Consider the following 16,432-nt stretch of genomic DNA (forward strand, 5'->3'; position numbering starts at 1 on the left):
TTGGTAAATTGGGAGTGGAAGGCATTGAAAATGCAAGTAAGTCATCCATTTTAGCAATATAAACAGTGACATATGCCCAACTTGTGGCCGGAGCTGCAAAATTAGCGGGGATTTCTGCTTTCCAAAATCAGCGAGCAGCATAGTGGATATTTAGAGCATGCATAAAATGGTTGAAAGTGGTGAAATGGCATGTTGAAATTGTGGTGGGATATATTAGTACATGGATCACGTATGCTCATTAAAAAGTCTTACTACTAAGGAGTATTTATTTGGTTGCATCAGTCATGGAAATGGGGTTGGGACCCATATAATATTAAGGTAATGGGGATTGCCTTTTCTTGTTCAGATTCCATCGGTCACGCATCCCAAGGCATCGCATTTATGGTCACATTTCGCTTCATATTTACCCAACAAAGGGAATATCCAGCTATTCTATTCTGTTTGCCTTCCTACTAATCTGTATATGCACTCATTTAATTCCATCTATCCCAGGGCATTCAATGGCAAAACTCGGGCAGATGGTGATGCTAGAAACACAATTCTTCATTACACTGATACAACTATATTACAAACAGTGATGAGTGCTGAGATTAAGTTTCAGAAACTTGTGTGCCACATTGCTCCATCACCTTCCCCACACCGCTCATGTACTTCCTCCATTCTCTCCACCGACTTGCAAATCCCGCTGCATGTCCAGTCAAACGATGCTGCGCAAGGATTCCCCGCTTGAGCCTTCCACTCACAGTCTATCACAAAACTCCACCACCATTAGCAACCCAATCTCAAATCTAACACACAACTATGTATTAACATGTCTTACCAGGCGGTGTTCCACAGCAGAGGCTTCGATCATCAATGTGCTCCACATCAAGACCAATAAACCAAGATCCTAGCGAGACATCTTCATTTGCATATCTATGAAGTATGTTCCTGGAGATACCAAGTCAACTGCATTAACTTTGGACTCTATAATCCGAATCCACCAATCATGTCTCTTACCTATTTACTGAAATATAGGTGGCCAAATCTTTGGAAATCACATATATTTGCCCGCTTGCATGCCTAAAATATTTATTTCCCTCCTCCCCAAATTTCCAGTATTCTGGTTCCTGGTACTTGACGCCTCTGCGTATAAAAGGCACAAATTCATAACAGAGAACAAACATGAATAATCTTAACATGCTATCATCATAAACTTAACTGGAACCACTCCTTACTTTTGAGACAGGACCGGTCCAGATTTCATACAGCCCATATAAACTCGGGGTTTTGACCTATGGCGAGCCAGAGTAGAGCCAACCATACCTGCAAGATGGTCAATTCAATTTAGTGAAATGAATTCACAAACATTTGTGCCTCTTTTCTGAGTGAAGTATTCACATACAGATAAACTAACCAATATTTATGTGTACATCATCGTCAACTTTCATATAGAAATCAGCATCCCACCTAGAGACTGCCGTTGAAAAGTATATTTGTGTTTTTGATGACAGTTCATGGTATCCTTCAACATGATTCTGCAATAAAAACAATGCCGGCTCGCCTGAGTGACTTGTTTGACCACTATGATGCTCGCAAAATAGTTAATAAGTACAATACAAGCTATGCTAATTACTTGAGTTGAGACGTATATAGAAATAAATCCACTAAATTATTTGATATCTTTGGCCTTTTGATAGCATCAGCTTCTTGAATAAGCACCTTCTTGAATAAAATAACGAGTTTAAGAAGCAGGCCAAAGTTTTTTACTTGGGGCCTGAAAGGGACAGTTAACCCACAGATTTTTCAAAAGTTTAACAGCCTTTAATAAGTGATAACACATATCCTGCATTGAGCTTGAACATTCTCCAGCAGAATGGTGATTATTAGTCAACCAGAGAAAAGGAAATTTAACAGAAACGTACCAACCGCAGGAAATCCTTATGCTGCTCCTCTTCTGCATCAATAGCACGATCAAGAACACCACCTGGTGATGCACTGTCAACCACAACATTCAAGCACCTTTTTTAAACTACTATAAGGAGATAAACTGATATTCATTCGCAAATTTGACCAGCTCACCTGTGTCCAATTACAAATCGTATTATGATACCCTTCTCTGTTTCCAACTTCCTTAATTCCTCTCCTAGAGTAACAACCAAAAATTGTCAGCAATGTTTGTCGACGACTGTCAATGGAACGCACTCAGAGCAAATGGTTAACCTTTAGGCATCCATGTTTTTCTAATCGAATCCCTTCGTTTTCTGCTACTGAATGCTGTTATTATACCCATAACAAAGAAAACTTTCTGCCTCTCTTTCAAGGGCTCAGTTGCAGATTTGGTGCCTACTGGAGATCCTTCCTCACTGTTGCCTTTGACAGCTCTTGCAGCAGCAAGCTGCATTTCCAATGAGGAGATTGTTTTGTCTAGCGTCCTACCAATATTGCCGTATAAGTATCACACAAAACAGATGCTTCAATGTCCAACTCAAAGTTCACATATCAATGAACTAGAAAAGTAATACAGCACTTTTAAGCAAAATCAGCAGGACAAAGACCTTACAGGATTACATCATGCGTTTGTGAAACTTGAGAAAGGATGTCGCCTGCCTGGACAAAATTCTCCTGTATACACAAATATTATTAGCATTATTAGAATTATGCCTAGAATTCTATTTAGATTAATGCATTGTTAATGCTATGAAATCTGTTGTTAGAACTAGCCAAATATAATTAGCATGTTTTACCACAGAAAACGGAGCATAGATCATACATGAACATTTTTCTATTGACTTGACTTGCCTTCTTTTCACAGTTAAGTACAGGATGAGACATTTTTGATTGACGTTCCCGAATAGATGAAATCTCCTCGTCCATTTTGGCTGGATCCGCAATGGCCCAAAACCTAAAGGATAAAAGACATGGTAAGCACTCACCTCCCTGTCCCGGAAACTAAATAAAGAAAGGATTGTGGAACAAAAATGATGATATTTAGCTCAATGAAATCCAAATATGGCTTAACAAAAGCACATGGCTTGTTGAGTATCTTAGTAATGAGTAGCAACAGTTCCCATGCCACGAGTTGTACTGGTGAAACAATGCACCAGTAAAAGATACAGAAAGTTGTATCCTACTAATTTTATCAGCTGCTTGTTATAAAGGAATGATGCATGCTGTCAACATATATATGACGCACAATCATTTTCCGCATCTCATCTCAAGAAAATTAAGTTTTTATGCCAATTTTCCAACAAAAAGAGAAAATACAAAATTTGATGCACTTAGGTTTATCTATTTCTCTTCAACCATGCCGTGATGTAACCAATATTAATGTTAAGATATGGAAGCAATCTTGACTTGAGATGCATAATACTGATAATGCAGATATATCATTCAGCTAACATTTCATTCACTCGTCAATCACAGGCCATGATACCCATTTTTATAGAACTAACAAAAAGTAATTTCAATGGTTACAACATCATTTTTTGAAGATACTAAGAGTCAATAAGCAGACCAAGTTTGTAGGAAAAACAGAGTGTATTCAATGCCACTTAAGAAGAACAACAAAGTTACAGTCATTTGACATCAACTTGCTTTCAAGAAGGTGATTACTGATTAAGATCATCAACCCTCAACCCACAGAAGGAGCTCGTATCCAGAGAAAATTTAGGAAATTTACAGCCGAAAAAATCATTGGCAATCTTGTGGCATTGTTATGCAGACAAGATACAAACCACACAAAATTAGTGACAGGTGAATTCCTCCAAATGAACTAACTTGATGGATTCATACAGGATAACGGCCCCAACGGCGTCCTAGAACCTCTAAATGAAGCAGTACATGCAGATAATAGCTAAAATTTGCAAATGTGTGAACTAGCATGTGTCTTAGCATTTGAAATCCAAATCTCCAATTGTTGTTAAATACTTAAACTCTACACAAAATGCAGGAATTTTTTTCACATGTTCCACCATCATAATTTAAGTTACTAGATAATGACATTACTCAGTTCATCAATTCCTTTCAGAAACCATCAGCTTAAAGTGTATGAGCCCCGCCTAGAACACCCACGGCAAGAGTATAAATCGAGTTGCAGAAGTATGTACTCCTGGGCCATACAGCTATACATTATAAAAAATTGTCTACTTGAAATTAGCAACTGTTTTGACACGAGCATAACTTGTTCAACAAATTTGTAACTGAAGGAAGACAAGTAGCTTCTCCGAATAACTGAAGTAGATCACATAATGAATTGTATACACTATACACATAAAGAAAAGTTAAAATTTTGCACATGTGTTCCACGAAAAAGACCTGAAAGTAAAAAGAAAGCAAACATTTTTCATACGATTTAGTAAGAAAGCATGCATCCCCGTAGAAAGGGAAGAAGAGCAGCAAAATGAGTAGTAGTAACAATAAGTGCAAATCTAAGAAGGTGATGATCGAAAAGGCAAGATCTTGAGGCAAAACCTGTTGACAACAAGAACGCCGAAGAAGAAGCTAGCAATGCAGAAGAGAGCGACCCATCGAGTAGAGACTCCATTAGTGGGTTTCTGAGTTCTGCTGAAACCCATTTGATTCACTTCCTTCTTTACTCAAAAGTTTAGTTAGAGTTAGAATGAGAAAACCATTTGCTTTACAAAATGTAAACAATGGATCGTTATCTATGTGAGACTTAGAAGAACAATGTTCGGTTTCATAAATCAAATCAAAATCAGAACAGGCGAGCTGTAATTATGTTTGCTTTCACTGCTTTGTCACACAAATAATGCAAATGACAAAGGTTACGACAGCTTTTTAAATACCAATAATACCCCTTCACTCTCTTTACTTTCTGCTTCCTTTTTCAAATTTTGAATCTAAATATTGAGTGCTTTCTCTTTATTTTGTAAAAACTAATAAAGTGAAGAACAATTAACATATGTAAAGGGAGATTTAAAGTTCCATGGAATTTTAGATAGATAATTTGACAGTATTAAGTATTTCCGGATTAAGAGAATGTCACCTTTTCATAATTGATTTTTAGTCTCTTTTTATATTATTTTAACTAAATAAACTCATGTACTTTTATGAGAATTTGAATTATTAATTAATAAAAATACATTAAAAAGATGAATATAAGGACTTTATGTTATTTTTTAATTATTCATTAAAAAAATTCAATTGATAACCACTAGACTTCTAAAATTAGAACGAGTCTTAACTTTTCATATTTCATAATTTATAAAGTATTAATATTAACTAATAAGAAAAACATTAAATAAACCAATAAATCAATTTTATATTGAAAATTGTCATTTGGCAACTTATAGTTAAATCAAGTGTCAAAATATATATGTTTAATCATAATTTGGAGGTTAAAATTATAGTATATATAGATGTAGATATTCTTTTTTGTCAAATAAAATTTATTTTGTTTTAAAAAAGTATCATCAGTATAAATTAAGTTTTGAGTATGCAACAAACAGAAGGAAAATGGATCAAATGAGTATAATTGTGGTTTTGAAATGAAAAATTAAATGTGCCAAGGTAAGTTGTTTAGTTGAATTTTCAAAATATTAGGTTGGGCGTTGTAATTTTGAGGATGCCAAAGATGATTATACCTGGAATCGAATGTTTACAGATTTTGTATATGATGAGGTGGCTATAAGATTTAAATAACCTAGTGTTGGGTTTTAGGGTTCAGACAAATTCTGTGTTGACTTTTAAGGCTTATGACAGCAGTTCATATGAATGATCAACGTACAATAGTCAACTACTAACTCAGGCAAATGCTTTGACAGCAACCCACCAATTCTCTGTTTTCTGTTTATATCTTCACACTTTCAGAATAAAGAAGAGTTATTCTTGCCGCACCAGATAGACATAAATGTAGTTGAAGTTTCATATATGTGAAGAACCTGCATTCTTCAGTTAGAAAAAGCTCGGCGTCTGCACTCTCTGAAACCCCAACACATGCGAAGCTTATTCATCTTCAATAGCCACAGCGTGTACTGTAAGTGATTTAAATGTTGGACAGACGCCTTTAAACTTTGACTTTCCTTTTTTTATTAGCATATTTTTCATGGACTGCCATTACTTTTTTACTAATTTGATTACTCTGCATATTTCTGTATTCGAAACATAGATATACGCAGAAAAAGAAAATGATCAAATCAATGCCAATTTGTGCTTTTCTTGTTATTCTTCTACTCATTCTTTATGGACAAGGCATTTTGGTGACAAAGGTGGCTGCCAGTGCCACTAGCAATGTACGTCCATTTTTAAGAGCCATATACTTGTTACAATGTGTAAGACTAGAGTTGACAGCTTTATTCTTATGTGATTCTACAGGTTCATATTGTTTATCTAGGGGAGAAGCAACATGATGATCTTGAGCTTATCAGACTCCCATCATGATATGCTTGCCAATGTTGTTGGAAGGTATGAGGGATGCTATAGTCAAAAGTTGAGCATATATATAATCTCACCTAATCTGATTCTTTACATGTCATTGCAGCAAGGAATTGGCCTCAGAATCGATGGTGTACAGCTACAAACATGAATTCTCTGGGTTTGCAGCCAAGTTGACAGAGTCTCAAGCTCAAGAGTTTGCTAGTAATTCTTCATATTACTGATGAACTGCTTCCTTATTCCGAAAATATGATCTAATGCTAGCAAAAAGACAATCAAAATTTAATTGACAGATTGTTTTGCTACACAATAGATTTGCCAGGAGTTGTTGGAGTTTTACCAAATAGTCTTCACAGGCTGCAAACGACTAGGAGTTGGGACTTCTCAGGCCTTTCTTCTCATTCTCCTACTAATATACTTCATAACAGTAGCATGGGTGATGGAGTTGTAATTGGTGTATTTGACACAGGTTTGGCTCTTTCTCTCTCCTTACAAGTGTGTTAATAAGACTTACAAATGCACCAGCTGCAGTGCTAGCCGTGTGCCTACAAAGAAGTATGTGTAAGCAATAACTTGATGAAACAGGTATATGGCCCGAGTCTAAAGCATTCAGCGATGAAGGACTTGGACCCATCCCATCCCGCTGGAAAGGTGTTTGTGTTTCCGGGGGGCGCTTCAATCCCGCCCTTCATTGTAACAAGAAAATAATTGGGGCTCGTTGGTATATTGATGGATTTCTTGTCGAGTATGGAAAGCCCCTAAACTTATCTGGTGATGTTGAATTTTTATCTGCAAGAGATGCAAATGGACATGGAACGCACACGGCTAGCACTGCAGCTGGAGCATTTGTGAGCAATGTCAGCTACAAAGGTCTAGCTCCAGGGATTATAAGAGGTGGAGCGCCCCGTGCTCGATTAGCTATTTACAAGGTTTGCTGGGATGTACTTGGAGGACAGTGCTCATCTGCTGATATTTTGAAGGCCTTTGATGAAGCAATACATGATGGGGTTGATGTGTTATCCTTGTCAATTGGCTCTTTAATTCCTCTATTTTTAGACACTGATGATGGACGCGATGGTATAGCTACCAGTTCCTTTCATGCAGTTGATAAGGGCATCACTGTCGTTTGTGGAGCTTCAAATGATGGACCATCTGCTCAGACTGTGCAGAATACAGCACCTTGGATTTTGAATGTTGCAGCAAGCACCATGGATCGAACATTTCCAACCCCCATAACACTGGGGAACAATAAAACATTTCTGGTATAATCTTATTTACTTATCCGCTTTTTGGGAATTTAAACCAAGGTATCTTATGTATTCTCCACCATTTTTTGGAGCCATGCAATAACAATTTGTTGAATCTCGGTGTGAGAAATTGCAGGGCCAAGCCATATTTACTGGAAAGGATGTTGGTTTAAGAGGCTTACTTTATCCAGTCCTCCGGACTTGACCCCAATGCAGCAGGGTTTGTTATTATATTACAAGAACTCGCATTTGTTTTGCACATGAACTGAAACAGAGTCCATCCTCTGAAACTCAGAATTGTCTAATTGCAGTTCCTATCAATCTTTATCACTTAATGCTACATCAGTGGTCGGAAAGGTGGTGCTCTGCTTCACCTCAACGGCTCAGAGAGCTTCAGTAACAAACGCCGTAGAAGCTGTCAAGGAAGCAGGTGGAGTAGGGCTGATTGTTGGCAAAAATCCGAGCGATGCATTGTATCCATGCAGTGGCGATTTCCCATGCATTGAAGTGGACTATGAGATTGGGACCTGGATTCCGTTTTACATCCGTTCTACCAGGTACAATCATTTTACTGCCATGCTATGGTCAACTTCAATATTCTTTTTTTTTTTGAAATTTTATGTTGATGGAAATACACAGATTTTCTACAGTAGAGTTGAGTAGATCTAGAACAATCGTGGGGAAGCATGTGTTGCCAAAGATCGCGCATTTCTCATCTAGAGGGCCTAACTCAATTGCTCCAGCAATTCTCAAGGTATATTCTCTAGTTAAACATGATAAAACCAAATGCACAGATTTATTAACATTTTCAGTTTCTGTTCATGCGGATAACAGCCTGATATAGCTGCACCGGGAGTGAACATATTAGCTACTACTTCACCTCTTGATCCATTCGAGGAAAATGGTTATACCATGCATTCAGGAACGTCTATGTCAACTCCTCATATCTCAGGCATGGTGGCTCTTCTCAAAGCATTGCATCCTCAATGGTCTCCTGCAGCTATTAAGTCTGCACTTGTCACAACGGGTATTGCTTTCTGCTATCTTCATTTTCTAAGCAAATGCATGTACCACAGTTCCCATTGACTATATTTTTGATAATTGTGAATGCAGCATGGAGGAATCATCCTATAGGTTATCCAATCTTTGCGGAGGGATCTCCTCAAAAGCTGGCAAACCCATTTGACATGGGAGGAGGCATCGTAAACCCAAATGGAGCAGCAGACCCTGGTCTTGTATATGACATGGGTACACCTCACTACGTTCATTACCTCTGTGCTATGGGTTACAACAATACTTCTATTTCTAGTCTTACAAGACAACCCATAGTGTGCCTTGGGAAAGAAACATCCATCTTGGACATCAACTTGCCTTCCATAACCATACCAAATCTTAGAAACTCGGTTACAATCACCAGAACCCTAACAAATGTAGGACCAACCAATTCCATATACAGAGCTGTGATTGAACCTCCGATTGGCACATATATTACAGTAAAACCAGATAAGTTGGTCTTTAACAGAAAATCAAAGAAAATCATCTTCACGGTCACAGTTACAGCAATCCACCAGGTGAATACATGCTACTATTTTGGAAGCCTGTCGTGGAGTGACGGGGCCCATACTGTGACAAGTCCTTTGTCAGTGAGAACAGAAATGTCACAACCTTATGTTGATGAAAACTAGGAAATGGAATAAACATCCGTCGTTTCATATATACAATTCATCATGTTATATAAATACAATGTTCTTAAACGTATTCCTCTATTCAGCTATAATTAAAGGGGAAAATCAATTACATTCATCTACATTCTGGAAGACATTATTGTGTCATTATCCTATCCACTTGTGGCTTCCTACGTCACATCTCATAATTCTTTTGATTTCAAGTTCTGAGGCTATTTATTTTCAAAAGGCAAAATAACTTGATTATCGGTTGCTCTCAAAGTATCAAAATTCAAAACTATAGTTCAACAAGCATAATTGGTTATAATTTTTTTTTACCTTAGCAGCAGCAGCAGATGTAATTATCTTTGGTGTTGTGCACTTGTTCCTGGAAAAAAACAAAAAACAAGATAAAAATATTGCCTCAAGAAAAGAAATTTATGTAGTATTTGTTTAGAGCATGAAGTTGCTTGTTGTGTCTACTTACTAATCACCATAGAAAAAATAATTGCGAACTTTAATCTTGGAAAACCAGATTTCTTATTAAACTAATGCTGCTGCGAAGGCAGTGACTTACAGTTGTAAACATGGCTTCTCTGGAATCGCACCAAACTTGCTCAGGCTCAAACAAAACAAATTGCAGGTACCGTCACAGCAAGCACTTTGATTTTTGGGCAGTTGACATATGCCAATAGAATAGCTGCTTAGATATCTTCAAAAAAAAAACTGCTGAGATTTGCAGATCTCCAGTGCTACAAATAAGCCTCTCTAGAACACTTGTGAGAAATCCTGCGGCAATCAAGATTGCATACTTCTCATGTAGAGAACCTAGTTCTCTTTATCCAGCCATTTTGAAGTTATAAAATAAAAAGTGAGTTTTCTTCGGACCTTTTAAGCCATGGAATTACTGTTGATGCCTGCGATTATAAGAGCTGAGTTAAGCTACAATTTTAACATATTCGAAACTTTCAACTTTTTCCTCCTTTCTTCTTATCATTTTCCATGCATTGATTTCATGTTTATGTAACCACCTCAACAGTGCCTACTTTTTTATGCAGGATTCCCTTAAAATCTAAGACATTTTGTTTTACTACAATGAATTTCTTAAGGCTGCCTTAAAGAGTTGTTGCACGTTATAACTGCATTATATATAAAATAAGGGAATGGAAGATCTTACATTAAATACTGAAATTGCCAAAGCAATCCCCAATTTACCATATCTGTGGGAGGAAAGTGTAAATTTTCAAGAGTCGTTATGATAGAAGAGGCCACTTCTGGCAAAGAGCAAATATTAATGGACCTTCTAAAGAGGTGGCTGGGCCAACACTTTTTTTCTTTTTATCTCCACTATACTTTTAAGTAAAGAAAAAGATTCACATTGTTTTTCAAAAGTAGCTTTTATGGAAATTCTCCACTTTCCTCGAATTGTCAAGCTCCTTAACTTTGTGCATGCTGTCATCCATACTCTGTAATGCTAACATTACTGTGTTAATGATGTTCATTCATTCTCTGGCAAGCTAATCTCTGTAAAAGCACAAAAATCCAAAGTCAAAAATAAACGCATTGTAGCACCAAAGTCTGAACACAACCTGATGGAGAAGTAAAGAACATAACTTATTTCTACAGTAACAGTGTAATGTAAATAGCCCTATAAGACATTATTCCTTTACAAATGCTTGCAAAAATGATCAATGTCAAATAATTAAGAAACTCCAATGTTATGTATTAACATTCTCAAGTATTAGCAGATATGGATCTCACCAAGCAATTACAGCTTCCTGCACAAATAGACCACATTAAGAGAAGTCATCCAATTCCAAAATTTATGTATTCCTTTACAAAAGTTATGCCTTGCATGCTAACAGGATTCCCTATATCATAAATAAAGTTTCTTCTTAGCATCTTTCTTCTCCAACAATAAAACTACACATTTTCTTTTATGATGATTGAGAATAAAAGTGAAATATAAAAGTAAAAGAGCAATTTCCTCTTATTTAACCATTAACCAGTAGTCTATCTTTGCCGCAACAACTACCTATAAAATCTCATGTTTACCATATAAACGCTAGAACCACATTTTCACAAAGATCAGGCATACCAAATGAAACTTTTTATAAATACCACCAAATTAAATTTGATTGTGATTTTAGCTCTCTTTTTACTTCCACATTATCTTCAAATTTCTGAAATTTGTGTTGAAGCATCAAAGAAAGTGAGTACAAGCTTTAACTAGGTTGTGCGTAAACATTTCTTGATAGAAATTTATAAAAAGAATTATTTTCCAGGTGCATATTGTGTACATGGGAGATAACAAGTATGAAGATCCAGTAACTACTAAAAAGTTTCACCATCAAATGTTGTCAACCATCTTAGGAAGGTAATTTTTACAGTGCTTATTTTGAAATTCTAATGTTCACATTACCTTATATATAGAACACCATAAAACTTTCCAAATTTTTCGATGAAGCAAAGAAGCAGCAAAGAGTTCAATTCTGTACAGCTATAGGCATGGCTTTTCTGGATTTGCGGCAAGGCTGACCAAGCCTCAGGCAGTAAAAATTGCAGGCACGCTGATTTGCTCAAAAATGTACATGTAAACTGCAGTAATTCCATGTCTTAAATGATTTTCCCCTGACGTCGCAGAGTTTCCTGGTGTAATCCAAGTAATTCCAAATAGCATCCACAAGCTCCACACTACAAGAAGCTGGGAATTTGTTGGGCTAAATCACTATTCCTCGAAGAATTTGTTATCACAAAGCAACATGGGTGAAGGAACCATCATTGGTGTGATAGATTCAGGTTTTACCTCTCCTAATACGTACTTCTTATTTTTTTGGATAAGATATTAAATTTGGAAGAAACTCTTAACTAGGAATTTGGCCGGAGTCTGAAAGCTTTAACGACAGAGGAATGGGTCCTATCCCGTCTCATTGGAAAGGAATATGCCAGAAGGGAGAATACTTTAATACATCCAACTGCAATAGAAAAGTCATCGGGGCTCGTTGGTTCATAAAAGGATTCAGAGATGAGATAAGAAAAGCTGTTAACACAAGTAATACAGAGTTTTTATCACCAAGGGATGGAGGGGGACATGGCACTCATACAGCTTCAACAGCAGCAGGCAACTTTGTGGAAGAGGCGAGCTATCACGGACTAGCTTCAGGTTTGGCCAGAGGAGGAGCACCTCGTGCTCACTTAGCAGTCTATAAAGTTTGTTGGAGCATTGATGTTGGAGGATGCACGGATGCTGATCTGCTAAAAGCATTTGACAAAGCTGTAGCAGATGGAGTCGATATACTATCAGTCTCAATTGGCAATGACATTCCACTGTTTTCTTATGTTGATAAGCGTGATTCAATAGCAATCGGCTCCTTCCATGCAACTGCAAGGGGGATCCCTGTGATCTGTTCGGCAGGAAATGATGGCCCAGCCTCGCAAACAATTGTCAACACTGCACCCTGGCTCATCACTGTTGCCGCCAGTACCATCGACAGGGACTTTCCAACAGCTATCACCCTTGGAAATAACAGCACATTATGGGTAAAATGACGATCCTCAGAGCAAAATGGATAACATGCAAACTCTTAACTTTATTTACTATAATTTTGTCACTGCAGGGAAAATCTATAGATATGGGTAAACATTATCATGATTTTCTTGGCCTTACATACTCTGAACGCATAGCTATTGACCCTCGAGATGATTCAGCGTAATTTCTCTTGCCTTCATTATTCTATTATACTTATATGTGATTTTGAGCATCTTCTCCTTTTACACTTGTATATCATAATCCATATCCGCAGTAAGGACTGTCAACCTGGAAGTCTAAACACAACATTAGCAGCAGGGAAAATAATCCTTTGTTTTTCAAAATCAGATAGACAGGATATAGTATCTGCATCGAACTCAGTGTTCCAAGCAGGAGGGGTTGCAGTCATATTTGCACAGTTTCACAATGATGGGCTTGACAACTGCAAATTGATTCCATGTGTCAAAGTAGATTATGAAATAGGGACACTGATACTTTCTTACATCAGAAAAGCAAGGTGAGAAAATGTAGTTCCCATCCTCAAGAAAACACTTGTAAACACACACAGAGATATAAAGAAAATGTGATTTTAGAGAATAAGACTAACTTCAACTACGCATGAAGGTATCCTATTGCAAAGCTAAGTTTTCCCAAGACTGTTATTGGTGAACAGGCATCTCCACAAGTAGCATCATTCTCATCCAGAGGACCAAGTTCAATATCCCCATCAGTGCTAAAGGTATCGGAGAACTCACAATTTTCCTCTCAATAATTATTCATTTCTTTCATTAAATCCGGACTAACCCTTGTTATGTATCATAAAGATGAATAGTAATTGTTGATGGGATCTGGCAACTATTCACGAGTAAAACATATTAATCTACCCATTGATCATTATTTACAACAAAAAAGCATGAGATTTGGGGTAGCAATACACGTGAAATGCAAAAACATTTAGAAAGCTTGATGCACTTTATTTTCATATTCAATATTATAAAAAGATTCATTAACAGTTACAGAGCAATAGGACAGGAAAAGTGAACATGCATGAAATGGTCAGATAATTCATAACATCTAGGAAAATAAGGGATTTGGTGATTTTTGATTTTACCATACACGAACAAGAGCTAGAATATGAGCATTAGCGCATACATTGAAAAGGGAAAATGATAACATGATTATTTGATTGACAAAAAAAAGAGGAAGTAGGAGAATAAAAAGAATCTTACCTCTTGTAGGCCACAACAGCGCATACCATCAGGCAAGCTCCAAGAATTTTTCTCTAACATCATCTTTACGTTAATGTTTCAGTATCTTTATATTGTATTACGAATATGAACTCCACATTTTGAATTGGTGGTAGCCTGACATAGCTGCACCAGGAGTTGACATCTTAGCAGCATATAGACCAGCTGCCAAGAATGAACATAGCAAGACATATTCATTGTTATCAGGAACATCAATGGCTTGTCCACATGTAGCAGGAATAGCGGCTCTCATAAAGTCGGTGCATCCAAATTGGTCTCCTGCAGTCATAAGATCAGCACTTGTTACTACAGGTCAGTCAAATTTATTCGGTAAGCATCATATAGCTTTGCATTTATTTGAAATACTTAATTTCCATGATAAGGATTTAACAATTAACATTACATGATTATATAAGTTATATCAAATCTTCAAATATTATCATACACTTATTTGGAATCCTCATTAATATAAATAGAAGTAGTTTGTAAACAATAAATTTGTATTTCAAATCCATGTGTTAACTAATGAATGCTTACTTAAAATCGTCAACATCCAAACAAACTCTAAGAGCATACTAATTTCCAAGATTATGCAAACAAATGCAGCTTCCCAAATTGGAACAGATGGAAGGAAGATATATTCGGAAGGTCCCTCAGGGAAGCCAGCAGACGCATTTGATATAGGTGGAGGACATGTAGATCCTGAGAAAGCAGCGAACCCAGGGCTTGTGTATGAGATTAGCAAAGAAGAGTACATCCAATTCCTGTGTTCCATGGGATACAGCAAATCATCAATTGGAAGCATAACCAAGGGCACCATAAGCTGCATCAAAAACAGCAACTCGAAACTGAACCTAAACCTCCCTTCTATCATAATTCCGAACATGAAAAGACAAATAACAGTGACACGAAGAGTGACAAACGTTGGGGGTGTAAATTCAGTGTATAAAGCAAAAATGCAGGCTCCCTTCGGAATAAGAACGATAATAGAGCCAAATGTTTTAAATTTTAACTCAACAAGCACAACTCTCTCCTTCAAAGTTAAATTCGTTTCAGGGGAGAAAATGGGGGGTCGTTACAACTTTGGGAGCTTGACATGGACTGACGGTCATCATTTCGTTCGGATTCCAATTGCAGTAAGGGAAATTAAATCTTATGCAGTGATGTAAATCTGCTTAAGCATATATTTAAATGCAATAAACATAATTGAATTATAGAGCGAGACTGGAAATTACCTTTCTTCTGTATGAAACATTGAAACTAACTAATCCCTAAACGAAACGCTGCTTGATAGCGTATAACAGTCGTTGCAAAAAAATTCGAACAAAGGGTCAACACGCCGCCCTAAATTTGTGATACGGTCGTCTAACCTAATTTATACTTTTTTTAACAATTAACCCAAAACTTTTCATTTTGGGTCAAATAATCCATAATTATATTTCTAAAATGCGTAAAATACAAATCGAAAGTGAGGGATTATTTGACCCAAAATGAAGAGTTTTGGAATTAGTTGTTCAAAAAAATATAAATTAAATTAAATAATCCCGTTTCATAAATTTAGTGGATGAGTTCAGTGGATGCGTTGACACTTTGTTCAAAAAGAATTCAAAAACGTCAAGACTCTGTTACACGGTGGCAATCCGTTAGTAGGAAAGATACACGGATCGATCTTTTTAGTCGTTGATAATATTTCATCCAACGGCTTGAAAAAGAATAAAGAATTAGGCCAGGGCCAGGCCGAGGCGGTCCTTTTTTTTTGTATTTGGCGGTCGAAGAAATTTTAAGCTGAAATTTTTGATCTCCACTTCTATTTAAATCCGTCTCTACAGATCTCACTAATCACAGTTCAGTCGGAGTTGGAAAAAAGAAAAAGAGAAGAAGCAATGTCAGGGAGAGGAAAGGGAGGGAAGGGACTGGGAAAGGGAGGAGCAAAGAGGCACAGGAAGGTGCTGAGAGATAACATTCAAGGCATCACTAAACCTGCCATACGCAGGCTGGCTCGTAGAGGAGGGGTCAAGCGTATCAGCGGCCTCATTTATGAAGAGACCAGAGGCGTCCTCAAGATCTTCCTAGAGAATGTCATTAGGGATGCCGTTACTTACACGGAGCACGCTCGTAGGAAGACTGTTACTGCTATGGATGTTGTTTATGCTCTCAAAAGACAGGGCCGCACTCTCTATGGCTTCGGTGGTTGATCATTCTTTTTAACTTTGTAGCCTATCGGATCTTATTTGTTTTTGGTAAGCCCTTGATTTGGCTTTGATTGTCAAATCTTCTACATGTAATGGATGCATATAGTATCAATTAATCTGTCCCTCTCTTTCATCTGCTAATTACCATAATTTATCTCTGGATCTTCAAATTGTGTTG

At 37.0% G+C, this 16,432-nt stretch overlaps 3 protein-coding genes across 8 annotated transcripts; 2 read left to right on the top strand and 1 right to left on the bottom strand.

Moving 5' to 3' along the window:
• Nucleotides 1–282: 282 nt before the first annotated feature.
• On the bottom strand, nt 283–14,185 carry LOC126677261 (beta-1,6-galactosyltransferase GALT31A). 5 transcript variants are annotated; one of them, XM_050371805.2, is made up of 14 exons: nt 11,709–11,840; nt 10,464–10,810; nt 9,864–10,203; nt 9,626–9,674; nt 2,782–2,884; nt 2,543–2,604; nt 2,203–2,414; nt 2,062–2,125; nt 1,905–1,977; nt 1,397–1,517; nt 1,218–1,305; nt 1,000–1,125; nt 821–930; nt 283–746 (listed from the first exon to the last, which is right to left on the bottom strand). In XM_050371805.2, exons 5-14 carry the CDS (start codon nt 2,854–2,856, stop codon nt 598–600), a joined length of 1,080 nt encoding a protein of 359 aa, XP_050227762.1. In that variant the 5' UTR covers nt 2,857–2,884; nt 9,626–9,674; nt 9,864–10,203; nt 10,464–10,810; nt 11,709–11,840; the 3' UTR covers nt 283–597. The 5 variants fall into 5 exon arrangements, with proteins under 5 accessions (XP_050227762.1, XP_050227763.1, XP_055961559.1 ...); XM_050371806.2 differs by adding an exon at nt 11,048–11,157 and having other exon boundaries at nt 9,864–10,810; nt 11,709–11,787; XM_056105584.1 differs by lacking the exon at nt 11,709–11,840 and adding an exon at nt 14,045–14,185 and having other exon boundaries at nt 9,864–10,810.
• LOC126677264 (subtilisin-like protease SBT3.3) lies at nt 6,304–9,466 on the top strand. The gene is given in 10 exon segments (XM_050371810.2): nt 6,304–6,405; nt 6,482–6,579; nt 6,689–6,844; nt 6,961–7,637; nt 7,759–7,811; nt 7,813–7,842; nt 7,934–8,179; nt 8,262–8,376; nt 8,457–8,649; nt 8,736–9,466. Coding segments are annotated over 10 exon segments (2,199 nt in total). The 5' UTR covers nt 6,304–6,346; the 3' UTR covers nt 9,308–9,466.
• LOC126677260 (subtilisin-like protease SBT3.9) lies at nt 11,238–16,424 on the top strand. Of its 2 annotated transcripts, XM_050371802.2 has the most exons (11): nt 11,238–11,498; nt 11,572–11,663; nt 11,754–11,851; nt 11,930–12,085; nt 12,159–12,826; nt 12,904–12,995; nt 13,090–13,332; nt 13,440–13,554; nt 14,179–14,374; nt 14,669–15,198; nt 15,892–16,424. In XM_050371802.2, the coding sequence occupies exons 1-11, from the start codon at nt 11,388–11,390 to the stop codon at nt 16,255–16,257; spliced, it is 2,667 nt and encodes an 888-aa protein (XP_050227759.1). In that variant the 5' UTR covers nt 11,238–11,387; the 3' UTR covers nt 16,258–16,424. The 2 variants fall into 2 exon arrangements, with proteins under 2 accessions (XP_050227759.1, XP_050227760.1); XM_050371803.1 differs by lacking the exons at nt 11,238–11,498; nt 11,572–11,663; nt 11,754–11,851; nt 11,930–12,085; nt 12,159–12,826 and having other exon boundaries at nt 13,164–13,332.
• The last annotated feature ends 8 nt before the right edge of the window (nt 16,425–16,432 follow it).

The sequence above is a fragment of the Mercurialis annua genome, linkage group LG4 (genome assembly GCF_937616625.2).
Source record: "Mercurialis annua linkage group LG4, ddMerAnnu1.2, whole genome shotgun sequence".
NCBI lineage: Eukaryota > Viridiplantae > Streptophyta > Magnoliopsida > Malpighiales > Euphorbiaceae > Mercurialis > Mercurialis annua.